Raw genomic sequence first — 12,810 nt, 5'->3', positions numbered from 1 at the left:
GGGACGTGATGCAGCATAGAGTCGAGTCCGCGTAAGCGACTTGAAAACTGGAGTGGCCGCAGCCGTATCTTCAATTACTCTGACCCACTGACGCACTCTGGGACTGGAGCCTATCCGCTAGACTCTAGCCTCCTAGAGGCTTGGCTCTAGCCGCCGTGAAACCTCCATGTCGCGATACAATTCTACAATTAACCATCTGTCACGATTGACACCGGATTCCCCGACTGGAAGTCAGTTACCCGGCTCTGGATCCTCGATAACTTCAATCACGCTCAATTTCCCTTAATTTTCATCGGTCGTCGATCGTTCTCGGCCCTGTCACCCCGTCCACCGTCACCCTCCACCTGGAGGACGGGGGATCGACCAATCGACACCCACTAATTAGAGATCCTCCAGCAAACCCAGTCGAGCCGCCACCGCGATTGGCAGAAACCGGTGGTCGGAAACTCCGCGGGGAATATCGAACTGAAACTTTCCCGGCGTACTGTACGAGGGGGCTACGGGATGGGCCCCCACGGTAATGGACATAGTTCGCCGGTAATGTCCGAGACTAATTCCCGTGTTATTTCATTAACGTCCCGCAGGCACCCGAGGGGTTAGGCAGCTACGTCGACCGCCACCATTCCCGTAACGCACCGTCGCCACCGGCTACAACGAGATGCCCAGGGATCGAGCGTGGCCCCTCTCCTCCCTGAAAGGGGTTTGGGTATTAGGCGCGTGTCAAAGGGTGGAAATTTACGAGGTGAGAGTAGCGGGCGCGGAAAGGCCGATTGATAGTCGACTATCTCGACGCGAGTGTACATTTTAACGCTGTAACTGGCGGCCCTGTCGAGAAAGAGGTGATCACGCGTGTGTGTGCAAATAAATTGAGAACGTAAAGTGTTCTTTTCGTAGAAAATTTAGTTTTTAGGGGTGATTTGGAAGGGTGTGTCATGCAGACGTGATTTTTGAGTATCGGTGGTTCATTGAATGGCTGTTATTATTAATGATGGTAGTGTAGTGTTATTCAATCTTTAACGATATTACTATGGAGTTATTGTTAACATTCTAATGGTAAAATCCGGGTTGTGTCCGACCAAAGTTATAGTTTCTCTCGTGATGTCCTTTCTATAGTTCTTATTATTTCTTTTATTATACTGGATTCAAAATATTTTTGATTATTTAGGAAACATTTAATACTTGTATTATTATACGTTATATAACTCAATTATTATTCCTTATTATATAAATAAACAAAAATACAAATTCAGGATCACATCCGACCCCACCTTGCCAAGTGCGACCTTAAAACCCACCGTACCGTTTGTGAGTCGAATTATTCTGGGGTGTTAATAATGAAAATTAACGCAACTAGGAGGACCGACTACCGATTCCAATATTCACTGTGCATACGCTGGCCTTTATAGTATGATAGTCGTCTTGTTCCGAGAAAAAAGAAAATTGTGTTACAGGTAAAACCTTCCACTTCGTTATCTTTTCTACAAGTGATTAATTCGAAGATAATAACAATCTGTTTGCATTATGAATAACTTTCAATTCTAGGCTTTTAATGCTTTCTACAAAGCAGATCAGATTTATAATTCAGTTCCATTTTACATTATTTCGAATTTCGTATCGATCGTTCGTTCTACGGCGCAAGTGTCCACTGACTCGGGGATGACAGTGTGCACGCGTACACGCATCGTGCATGTCGCCTTGGAATAATGCCCCGCAAAGTTTACGGTATGGTGAAACATGCTTACCCAGCCTGTTAGCGCGCATGACTTCTACCGGGGACGGTAGATCGATACCGTTCGTCTGTCGATAATCGTGCCACACGACGGATTTTCCATTGAACGCGGACACGGCGCAACGCTCCGCGAAATTAAATAATTGAGTAACGATCACGCCTAGGCGATAGACACTCCGATTTTCGACGTGCCGACGCGGCGCTTCGCATCGATCCCGCGCGCCATTTCCGACCGTTTACATCGGCGATCGTTGTAACTAATTGCTTCGAGAAAAACGTTGAATTCACGTTCTTTTTTTTTTAAACAAGTGGATACTGTTTTGGATAACATAATTGACGGAAAATTCTGATGATTACCAGTTAGGCTTGCTTTTCTCAACTGTTTTCAAAATTATTTCTCATATGTACGACAGTGTAATGTTCAATCGCTATCAAATTTGTATTTTGTGTCACTTAAATTTTACAAAACAATATTATTATTACAAGTCTACATATTTGTTTTCAAAGAATATTGATAGTTTCTTTTTTCACATCAATCTACTGTAGATAGAGACCTGGTTTCTCGTTTTTTCTACTTTCAAACCAACGAAAGACAATCAATTCTTCTGGTCTATGTACTTCACGCAAAAAAGTATGTTTTAATTCCTGTAAACCAAAGATATCTAGTAATAATTGAAGATGAATGTTACAGAAATGAATATAGAAATACCAAAGAAAATTTTTTAAATGGATAAGTTATATAAAGAGCGAAGTTTATTTTTTCTCTGTTAGCAGACCGATGAATCGTCGAAATAAGGATTCTTATTCGTACAGCGAATTCGTATTGGCAATAGAGCGGAAGATACGGAACGGGGCAGAGATTTTCCTCGTATCCCCGGATTGGTTTGTTCGATCGGATTACGCGATTAGGCGATTAGTCGATGGAGGGTCGTATGATTGACACCGCGACCAGAGTGTAATGAGAGAAAATCATTTCTGCCCCGGGGACGGAAAATTTGCGGTCAGCCGATCGATGGGAAAACGGGAATTTCTCGTTTCGCACACGGACGTTCCACATAATTCATCTGGTTTGATACAATCGTACATAAAGATCAATGGAACACTACTGAGCTACATAATAGGTACCAAAACTGATAATAATTGCGGTGACCTGGAATTGATCGTCAACAGAAATTCAAACAAAAGCGTGTAATTCGAACACAATAAACATATAAACTGAATTTTCACTATTCGTTAAAAGAATTCTCGAGTCAACATAAAAGAACAATAGCGTTTCTGTGGCAGCTTTCACCGCGCGAATTCTAAAGAGATCTTTTTATCTACTTTCGTTAAAGAAACGTTTTTCGTCGCGACGTGTCGGTTGAACAAGGCTGTCGCGAGTAAACCTGAACTAAGTCCGTGGCACAGGAGGACACCGACAGAGAGAAACATCGTTGTGAGCAAGCGTGCGGGTGAATCGTGACGCGTTAAAAAAAAAAAGAGAGAGAGAGAGAGGGAAGGAGACAGAGAAGAAAAAACGAGAAGAAAAAACTAGAAAAGGAAAAAAAAATAAGAGAGAGGCGTCTCTCGTGAACGCCCGAGAGTCTGAATTTTCCTACTTCTGACGGTGAGCACGCCCTGGCAGTGTTATCCAATTATTCTAAGTTGTTAAGGCGAGTTAGGGCGCTTAAGGGACTAAATTAAGACATTCCGCGCGACAAATCTCCCAAGAATCTCAATTAACTTCTCCCCCGGGGGGGGGGGGTGCCGGTACTTTAATTAACTGTTTAATTTCGTTTAATTTGCATTCGCAATTGCATAAGCCACCGAGCCGACTGGCCTGGTCCTGCAATACTTTCGTGACGGATCAATTATCTCCCCGGGGGGGTTGCATATTCGACACTTCTCGAAATCCTACAGCATCCACGCTGAATTTGATTGTCCAATAAATCATTTCACTGTCATGGAATATTACACGTCTTGACGTAAATGCGGAAATGAGATTTAAACGAAATTAAAATGTAATTGAACGTATGCTACAGTGCAAAAGTTAAGCAGAATAATTGCTGTTATTGACCTGAGTTGAATACAGTAATAGTAGAGGTACACTACCGGCTAAAACTATGGGACCAGGTCTGATGATTAAAAAAAAGAAAAAATATTTTTCTATAAAGATTTTATAAAAGTAATGTGCTAAAACTGCTTGGAAATGATTTGTGTTTATACCGATTCCGTAACTTTTATAATATAGTAACAGAAGAATGAATTACTGTTCCATCAATCATGAACCTTGGTCCCATACTTTTGGCCGTTAGTGTATACTATAATTCTTTATATACTTTCCACCCATTGTAATTAACCCTCTATGAGCCGAATTTTGTTCAGGACTATACATTTAAAATACAGATTACTAATTAACCCACCATGTTTTTTCAGCAATTTTTCGTTTTATAATGTTATTGGTTAGTACGAAGGTATTATATAACAAGATGTATACGCCACCTTGTAACAAGAGTTAAATTATTTAATAAAATATCGATATATTAGTATGTGACTTGAAAGTTACACGGGCCCATAGAGGGTTAATAAAAAATCATCTACTCTCGTTGTACATAGATAGATTGTAGACTATCGAAATTACCCCATCCACAATCACAATATAGTCTTCCTTTACCCAGAATCAACGCGATTGCAAGAAAGATCGTTCAAAATCAAATCCACAAAACGCTGAAAACCGTCTTTCACCCCCCACGCTGCAGTGAACCGCTTTCGTCGGCCCTGTGACCCAACGGTGCCATACCAGTATCGAGGCAGTGAAGGGCTAATTTGAATTGCATCGGGTCTCACGCGATTTATTACTCGAAATCTTGGGCGAGTCGATTCCGCGAGCGCCGCCGCAACATATATGGCCGGGGGCAGGCTATGGGTTGTCGCTCGTGTTCGCGAGTCTCTTATCCGCGTCCGCAGCCACTTTTCCTAGAAACAAAGCCGGTCGAGAATTCATAATCCGCTAATTTGTTCAAGATTTTTCGCTCGAGTGCCGCCGCTTGCTTTGTCGCGAATCCATCGTCGAGGCCTGGGCGGTTGTGTGGAGGGAGGGGAGGGAGACTCGCGCGTTCAAGCCGCTTTGAAGTACTAATCAGTATCGACCTGCGCCTACAGGCCGCACCCCTTATCCATGTTTCCAGCATCGCCTTTGGGGGGGGGGGGGGGGGGGGGTGTAGCGTGGAATTTCTCCCTTTTCTTTTTTCTTTTTCTCTCTGCCTGTCGTAGCCACGACTTTCCGGACAGAACGCCGTTCCGCGCCAGGGACGTGACGAAGGAACTGGACTGGGAATCTTGTCGGTTTTTTTCGACGCTCTCTGCAACACGGTTTTCACCCCTTTTGATGTTCGAACGCGGGCTGAAGAGAACTTTGCATGGAATAACGAAAGACCCGTGTCGTTTCGGATTCCGTTGGAATTGAGACGGTAGGAGTATGGTATGGAATCGTGCTGATTTATTAACGTCTTGACTCTCTTGGGTAACCCTCTTGATGGTCGAAGAGGACTGAGGATACTTTTGTGCTATAGGGTAGAGTCGGGATTTTATGATTCCAGAGTCAGATTTTTCTTCGATGTATTCTAAATACTTTGATATCTGTTATTACTGTAAATCCTCAATGAGTGTTCGAAGGCTCCTCAGCACTGAATATTAAATATTTGATAAACTAATGGCCATATGCGGCTGAAACAAATATCATTGAATTCAGAATTCCTAAGTCTATCACGGTGATAAACCTCATTAAAAAGTACGCGTCATACTTGGGAACCTCTTCTTGTCAATGCCGAGGAGCCGTTGAACACTGATCCAGGATTTACCGTAATCTAAGCAGATGAACTAAGCAAAAAGTATTTGATTCCATATAAATTTACTAGGAATCATGAATTCGCGTACGTGGTTAAAGAAAAACCACTCGTATCTCACAAATTAATCTTGATAAAAAAAGTCTTCACAAGTTAATCCTCAAGAGGGCTAAAGCAAGTTTAAAACTGAAGCAAGTCTCGAACCGAAGTAAGTTTAAAACTGAAGGAAGTTTCGAACTGAAGTAAATTTTGACCGCTGCAAGTTTTTGCTGCAAGCTAGCTTCCTTTCCCTGATTTCCCTACTTCCTCTACAATGATCGCCTATCTTACGAACGTTTCCCTATGGCACACTATTCCCTAAAAGTGAAACTCGTAATGCACATAATATCATCTATTCCTAAAAATTCTTCTGTATCAGTCTGACAGAGATCTACCACAGTATCAAAAGCCTCATGTACCCTGTTAAATCATCGACTCCCATCCTCTCCATCGCGACTATACGAAATAACGATTAAGAATAGCAATCTGTGGGCCCACGGAACCGTCTGCTGCACGGCCTCGAAGACCGCTTGCACTTTCCCCGTCCCCGGGATGAAAGGGGTACACGGGAACAATGGCGGGCCGATTGTGCCACGTTTTACGGAAACGTTTGCAGAGATGTGTTACCGGGGCGGCATCAACGGGTGGAGAAAGAAACCCGGGGTGAAAGTACGAGGAAGAGGGAAAACGCGCAGGAGTGAGGGGGTGGGTTGGCTTGTACTCGGTGAGAGGGAGAGAGAGAGGGAGGTAGAGAGCGTACACAAAATCGCTGAGAGAGGAAACGACCACGCAGCACGGCATGGCGTGGAGGGAATAAACGAGGAACAACGTTGTCACGTGGCCGTGTGTTTGAGGGTGTAATAGAGAAGGAGAGAGGGAGAGCAAGAAAAGGACTGGACCGGGCGGGAGCGTGCAAGGAGACTTCTCAGGCGTTGATAGGCAATCTAGTTGATTGCCAACTTCAAACGAACCGAAAAAGCGGAGCTCGGGTGAGAGAGAGAGAAAAAGAGAGAGTGGGAGGCGAGAACCACCGTGCACAAGCCGTTGGAAAGGCAAAGCCACGACACCGAGAACCAGCGTGAATCTCGGAATTTTTAAACAATGCCAGTTCTCCGCGGTTCCTACATTCCGGCAGTTCCTCTACTCCTGATACCGATTAACGCCTTACCCCGGCGAATCGATCGTTACCCGTTCGAACCACCCCGTCCCACCATTGGTCAGCCATTGTTGCCCGTTTTTTTCTAGTTGAGATTCAATTGAAGATCTCCGATTTGAAAGTCGTTTTATGATTCTCTAGTGGTCGTTGAAGACTCTTCTGAATGGATAGGAAAGAAATAGATGGAGTTTGGAATCGAATATTTCACACTGACTTTGGACGATGTAGATTTTCAGGCAAGTAGATTACCAAGGAAAGCTTTATATTTGTCAGCTGCATTACTACCAGAAACGTGTCACGCATATTCACGCATGTTCGCAACTTTTTAAACTAATTTGTTGTAAACTGAGGTTAAAGGCAAACTAATTTCCTCCATTAAAAGTAAAAACAAGTTACAAAATGCTCGGAATAAAGTCTCTAAAGATAAATAAAGTACTGCACGGTGAAAGGGTGACAAATGTGTGTCGCTGGAACTTTATTTTCAAGCATCAGAGGGTTAATTTCCGTGCATGTTTTTTCAAGACCGAGCTTCGTGAATATTCCAATGGTCCTCTATTTTAAGGGGCTTACTTAACATTTTGCAGACCGAGCGTTAATTAGCCAGAAAATTTGCGATCCCCGGTGAAGTGTGCAAACACGTTCCAGGCTTCTTGGCCCGAATTTCGGCGCAAGAGGGCCCATTATTCGCGAGAAACAAAAGATCCCGAGATCGACGAGCGAGCCAGACAACCCCCGGTGCCACCCCGTTCAATCATACCGGATCCGTCGAATTTTCAGCTGGACGACGCGCAATCGATCCCACGACGATCGATATATAATTTATTATCAGAACGGAATCGAGCAGTTGGGGCATTCGTCTCTGGGCTCTCGTCTTTAAGTCTGGCCACGATTTAAGACAAAAAGGGACGAATGAAGTGCGCCAAATAAAATGCTCCGCTGTAAGACGAGGTGCCAGAGTGACGTTTGAATGGAAGGGCAGATCCTTTGTGCTGCACCGGGAACCCGACACCCGAAAATCGTTCTCAAAATTCGTTCCACCGGAACGAGGAGTAGTCCACGGTGATCACGAGATCGCGACGCCGTCGTACTGATTCGCTTGCTTCAACAAAAAAAAAAAGAAAAATCGATTTTGATACCCTATTGTGACATCGATCGACCGAAAGGCTCGTCGTTGTTACCTTCACCCTTCATTGGAAGAAAAGGGAGTCGAATATGAGAATATCAAACATTAACCGAGAAAATTTAGATGTAGCAACTGAAACTACAGAATTTTTCTTAGACGATAATTATTGCAAGTAGAGCGAATAAGTTTTAAAGGGTAATAAATGGTTACTCTTGCAGAATATAAACTGGGTGGTTTTTACTCAATATGAGATCTAGTATTTTCATAGAAAAAACAAGAATTAGAGATGGTGAATGTACATTGAAAATAGTATTCTTCAAGATTGCTAACAATTTTTTCCAATCAGTGTATTCAGGAGACTGTTTAAAGGATCGGATTCTCACGAGACCAAGACCGATGAGGGGGTTACTCCGTGCAGGTTGAGAACAGTTTGCCCAACCGCGGCCATTTTTACGTTTTGTCGAGGCTCTTTGTGTTTTGGTGAGACATTGCAGGTCTGCCCAACACTCAACTCATTATACCACTAATTATTCATAACGTTGGGGATTATTCGGACAAAAATATTCAATTCCCACAGTGCAGTCACCCCGGAGAGGCGGAGGCTACCCTTCTTTCTTTCCCTTATTCTTTCTCTCCGTCTCATCTGACTGACGTTGACAAACTGGGACCGGGAATATCGTCCAGTTGATTTTTCGTATCCTCCATCGTCTTCACGTGGTAATCACGCATTTCTCCTGATAATTAATGTCCAGCTACCTAGAGCCTACGATTCCACAGAACGCAAACAGACGTTTGTTTGTTCCGAAATTCGGTTAGCACAGTACAAAGGGCGTGAAGAACCGGGGGAGGGGGTCAGCTGCGGTCTGACCCGTGTTTTCCTCGGGAAAACGGCCCCGAAAACCACCCAGTATACAATGACGTTTTCGCGCGTGTGCACACGCGACAAAGGTGCACAGGGCCCGTCGATTTTCGGTAACACGATCTTGAGTGGCTCTCTGCTAACCGATAGCCGTAAGTGGCACGTTAAGTGCTCGTTTCACGCTGGGACGACGATACGCCTATTAATTTACTTCGACGTTCCTGACGCGGAGGGTCGTCCCCGGGTTCAGGACTCGTCCGTGGATTGAAACGCAATCACCGGTGATTGCCGATCAATGCGTTATTACGGCGCATCGGCGACGTGTGTCGTTAGTCCTGTCTGGTTTTACGGACGAGTGCCATTCGTGTGGCAAGAGGACGCGATGGCGGGACCTATCGAAGCTGTGGTAGATATCGAAGATTTTTCTTGATTGAATTACTGTGTGCATTTACAGTTTCCTATTCATTTGATGGAGGAATCTGTACTGATATTAGACTCGTGGGAAGTAAATGGTCCTTTGAGTATATGAACGTTAGTATTGTGCTTACTGTAACTATTATTTTGTAGAATTTCATTAGTTGTATCGAGGAGTGCTAGGGATTAGAGTCTGTGGAATTAAAATTAATTGTAGTGGATAGCATAAATTCTGTAGAATTATAATACTTTGCAGATGTCGATGGCAATTTGTCATTCATTTCCCACCAACTGCAGTGAACCATCTGTTCGAAGGCTCCTCGGCAGTGAAAATAAAATAACAGAAACTAATATCATTGGCTTCCGAATTCTAAGCTGTATCGCTGTGCTAAACCTCATTAAAAAGAAAGAAGCTCATTAAAAGAGAAGCCTTTGAACACTCATCGAGCATTTACTGTGTAATAGAATTGAACCGATTCTGTGCAATTTTAAAATAAAAAACAATCTTCTCTGTGTTTACACCTCCAAAGTTAGTAATAAGATGTTGGACAGCAGAATGACCAAAACACCTGGTTCACAATCTCTTACGATCGCCGTTCAAATTGCAATACAGTCTTTCCAGCACGATTCCCTCGATTAATTCCCACTTCCCGAAAAAAAAACAGATCAAGAACGATGAAATTTCATTTCACCCGGCTCGAACACAAAGCTGTGTTCAAACGTTTCTGTCGTCGGCGCAGATTTTAATTGGTTTCTCGAGGTCTTTCTTGGTCGCGACTCGCGGCTGGCAAGGAGCTCTCTAGAAAGGAATCGCGAGGGCGTGCACACCGGGCTAGGACGGTCGGTTTCAAAACGTTCAGGTCACTTTCATTGTAAATTTCGCCGTCTAGATCTGCCCCGAGGTTAACGACTCGGCCTCCACTGGGCTTCAACGCGATCCTTGTTCACCCCGTTGAATCAGGGATCGAGGAGGAGGGGGTGGGAAGGGGGTGGGCAGGCGCCGTTTTTTTTTTCTACGAAGTCGCGACCAAGATGTAGGTCTTAACGAACGTGTAAGATTGAATGAAGTGGTTGCTCGTTACTCGACGACAATACCGGGCCCGCGGTTCGCGGTAAAATTAATTATTAATTCTTCTTCGGACGGCGCGGCGGCGGCCACCTGGTGAAAGAAACGGTTAGCAGGCTCCGTTCGCGGAATAAATGGTACGGTTATAATTGTCGAAGCACAATGGGAGGGGGGGAGGGAGGGCTGGGGGTAGATGTGGCCACGCCTTGCGAGTAAAACGACGTGACGGTGGAAACAATGTCATCTTAATCGTCATCTATAAATTAACGGGACGAGATTTAATGATAATTACGGCGTCACGTTGGCCACGGTCGCGTGGGCGATATGGTATTCGTTGGAAATAAGCAATGAGGAATTTCGCGAGACAACAGTTTCCCGCTGAAAGGATCAGCTCTTTCTTTCGAGGAGAACGTTAATAACAGTTTTAACGCAGAACCTTCTGATGGAGGTGCTTTTCGTGTGTGTTTGTGTGTGCGTGGGGGGGGAGTCTGTCGATAATTCGGAAATGTGTCGAATGAAAGGTGTATTCTTGTCGATGCCTGTTAATTGGCGTTGGATAATTTTGGTAATCAGTATTCGGTTGATCGAAGACTGGAAGGGTGTTGTAAGTGAATGCGTTCAGTGACATCGTGACAATGAATGATTTAAAGGTATTATAAGTAGGCTAGTATTTCTGGTGATAGAGTTGGTATTTTAATGCATCGTCGTTCATCGTGACTAATTTGGAAACACCTTCCAACGAAATAATTTTTCAAAGTGTACCGTTTTAGTTCCACGCACAAACAGGAAGCGTTCAATGCCTAGCTCTGAAAAGGACTCGGATTGTCCTTGGACTGAAAGGAAAGGATTGAACGCTTCTCTCAGTTTCACGCCCTGAGTGTTGAACTCAATCCCAATGCTAGAAACAACGTCAACCGAAAAACATTCGACTTGGGTATGCGTGACAGCGGAGCGTTTTTCGTGTTAGAACCATAGTGATGTAGTGAGTAGTATAATTAATCCACATATTTACTAACAGATCAAGAACTACTTGTCGTTTAATGTCGTTCGATGAGTAATGTATATTCTCAATCAAGTAAATTTAAATGCTCCTTCTGTGTAAACCCTTGACATACTTAATGCATTGCGACACTACTTATTTGCACTTGAAATATACAGATCTGAAGTACCATCGGGCTTTCTGTACCCAATCCATAACCTTCAACACTTGGTCAGTATATTCACGAAAGCTTATTCAAACCTAAAGGAATTATTAACAATACATTCGAATCACTTACTGATTCAAATACTCCCAAATTTTATAAAAAAAGTACCCACGGTATAATAAAGACAATAACACTGTTTTCTACCTCGAAACAGTACCATATACTACGTTTACCATTTTTCTCTAAACCCCGCCATCCAAACCCACAACAGTCCTCCCAGAACTCTGATAACATGACTTCAGGTTAACATCAGGGTAGCTCCACATATTACGTCTACCTATGTCAAACGTTAAGGCTGCCTACAATTCTACTAATATCCTCTGTTCCAGGCAGCCAGAAAGCCACGAGTTAGCCATTACCCATCGAACGAACCGACCCAATTACAAAAGAAGTCATCAAAATATCAACTCACCATGGGGTGGCGTGTGCTGAGTCGTCGGGCTGTGCTGATGATGATTCGCGGTGACAGCGGTGCCCGGAAGTACGTGCTGCGCGTGTGCGGCCGGATGCACGTTGACGCCGGCCGGCGAGGCCGGAAGCTGTCCCGGTTGATGTACCTGATGATGGGGTACGTGGTGGGCGGGGTGGGGATGGGGCGGCGGCAAGAAGGCAGCCGCGACGGCCGCCTGCGCATTCAGGTAGGCCATCCGCGAGGCCGTCAGGTTTCCGAGATTTCCAAGATTCCCGAGATTGCCCAGATGATTCGTCAGGCTGGGCATGTAGTCCCATAGCTTGTGATGGGGCGCCGTTGGCGCGTACGAGACCGCGGATATGCCGGCCGGCGGCGAGGCTTGGGGCGAGCCCCGATCGGTACCGTTCCCGTTTCCGGCCCCATTCAGGCCCAGCAGCTCCTGGATCGCGAACGGCGATCGCTGCGGCATCTTTGTACTATTTCACGACTATATCACCGGCTCAAAATGTCATTCTCCACGCGAGAGATCACGCGAATTCTCTCCGTTCGAACGCGTCGAAAGGTAACCAGGTAGCTAACGGATCATCATCTTGATCGGTCACCTGGGAAGATTATTTTATTTGCGTGGATCGTTGTACCGCGATCGAATGACAGACGCAGGTTCGTAATCGTTGCTCGTCCAGTCCTACGGATCACGTTTCTTAGGAACTATGTTGCGGCGGTGTTGCTGCGTCGTTCGGAGTCCTCGAAGATGATGAGACTGTATTTTCGTTGATCGATTCGTGGAGTTCGATGTCTGGAGACCATCAGTGATCGAGGATTCGATTTCTGGTTACGAGCAGATACGAATACGGAATGGAACGAAGCTTTCGTCGTGGCTCGACACTGGCATAACGTTTACGCGCGCATCCGACGGTTTGCGACTAGCGGTAGCATCGGGTTTCGGATACTCTTCTTGACTTCAGGGTATCTAGATTCGAATC

At 44.7% G+C, this 12,810-nt stretch overlaps 1 protein-coding gene across 1 annotated transcript in view; it reads right to left on the bottom strand.

Annotated features, from left to right (window-relative positions):
* Positions 1-12,296, bottom strand: part of LOC107194435 (visual system homeobox 2-like) — a 75,889-nt gene extending 63,593 nt beyond the window's left edge. Inside the window, exon 1 of the mRNA XM_015584056.1 lies at positions 11,828-12,296. Coding sequence (XP_015439542.1) covers positions 11,828-12,296 — 469 coding nt within the window. The remainder of the gene's footprint in view (positions 1-11,827) is intronic.
* Between the last annotated feature and the right edge of the window lie 514 nt (positions 12,297-12,810).

The sequence above is a fragment of the Dufourea novaeangliae genome, unplaced genomic scaffold (assembly GCF_001272555.1).
Source record: "Dufourea novaeangliae isolate 0120121106 unplaced genomic scaffold, ASM127255v1 scaffold39, whole genome shotgun sequence".
In the NCBI taxonomy this organism is placed as follows: Eukaryota; Metazoa; Arthropoda; class Insecta; order Hymenoptera; family Halictidae; genus Dufourea; species Dufourea novaeangliae.
The sequence above is the reverse complement of the archived record's forward strand: the minus strand, read 5'-3'. Positions and strand labels throughout refer to the sequence as shown.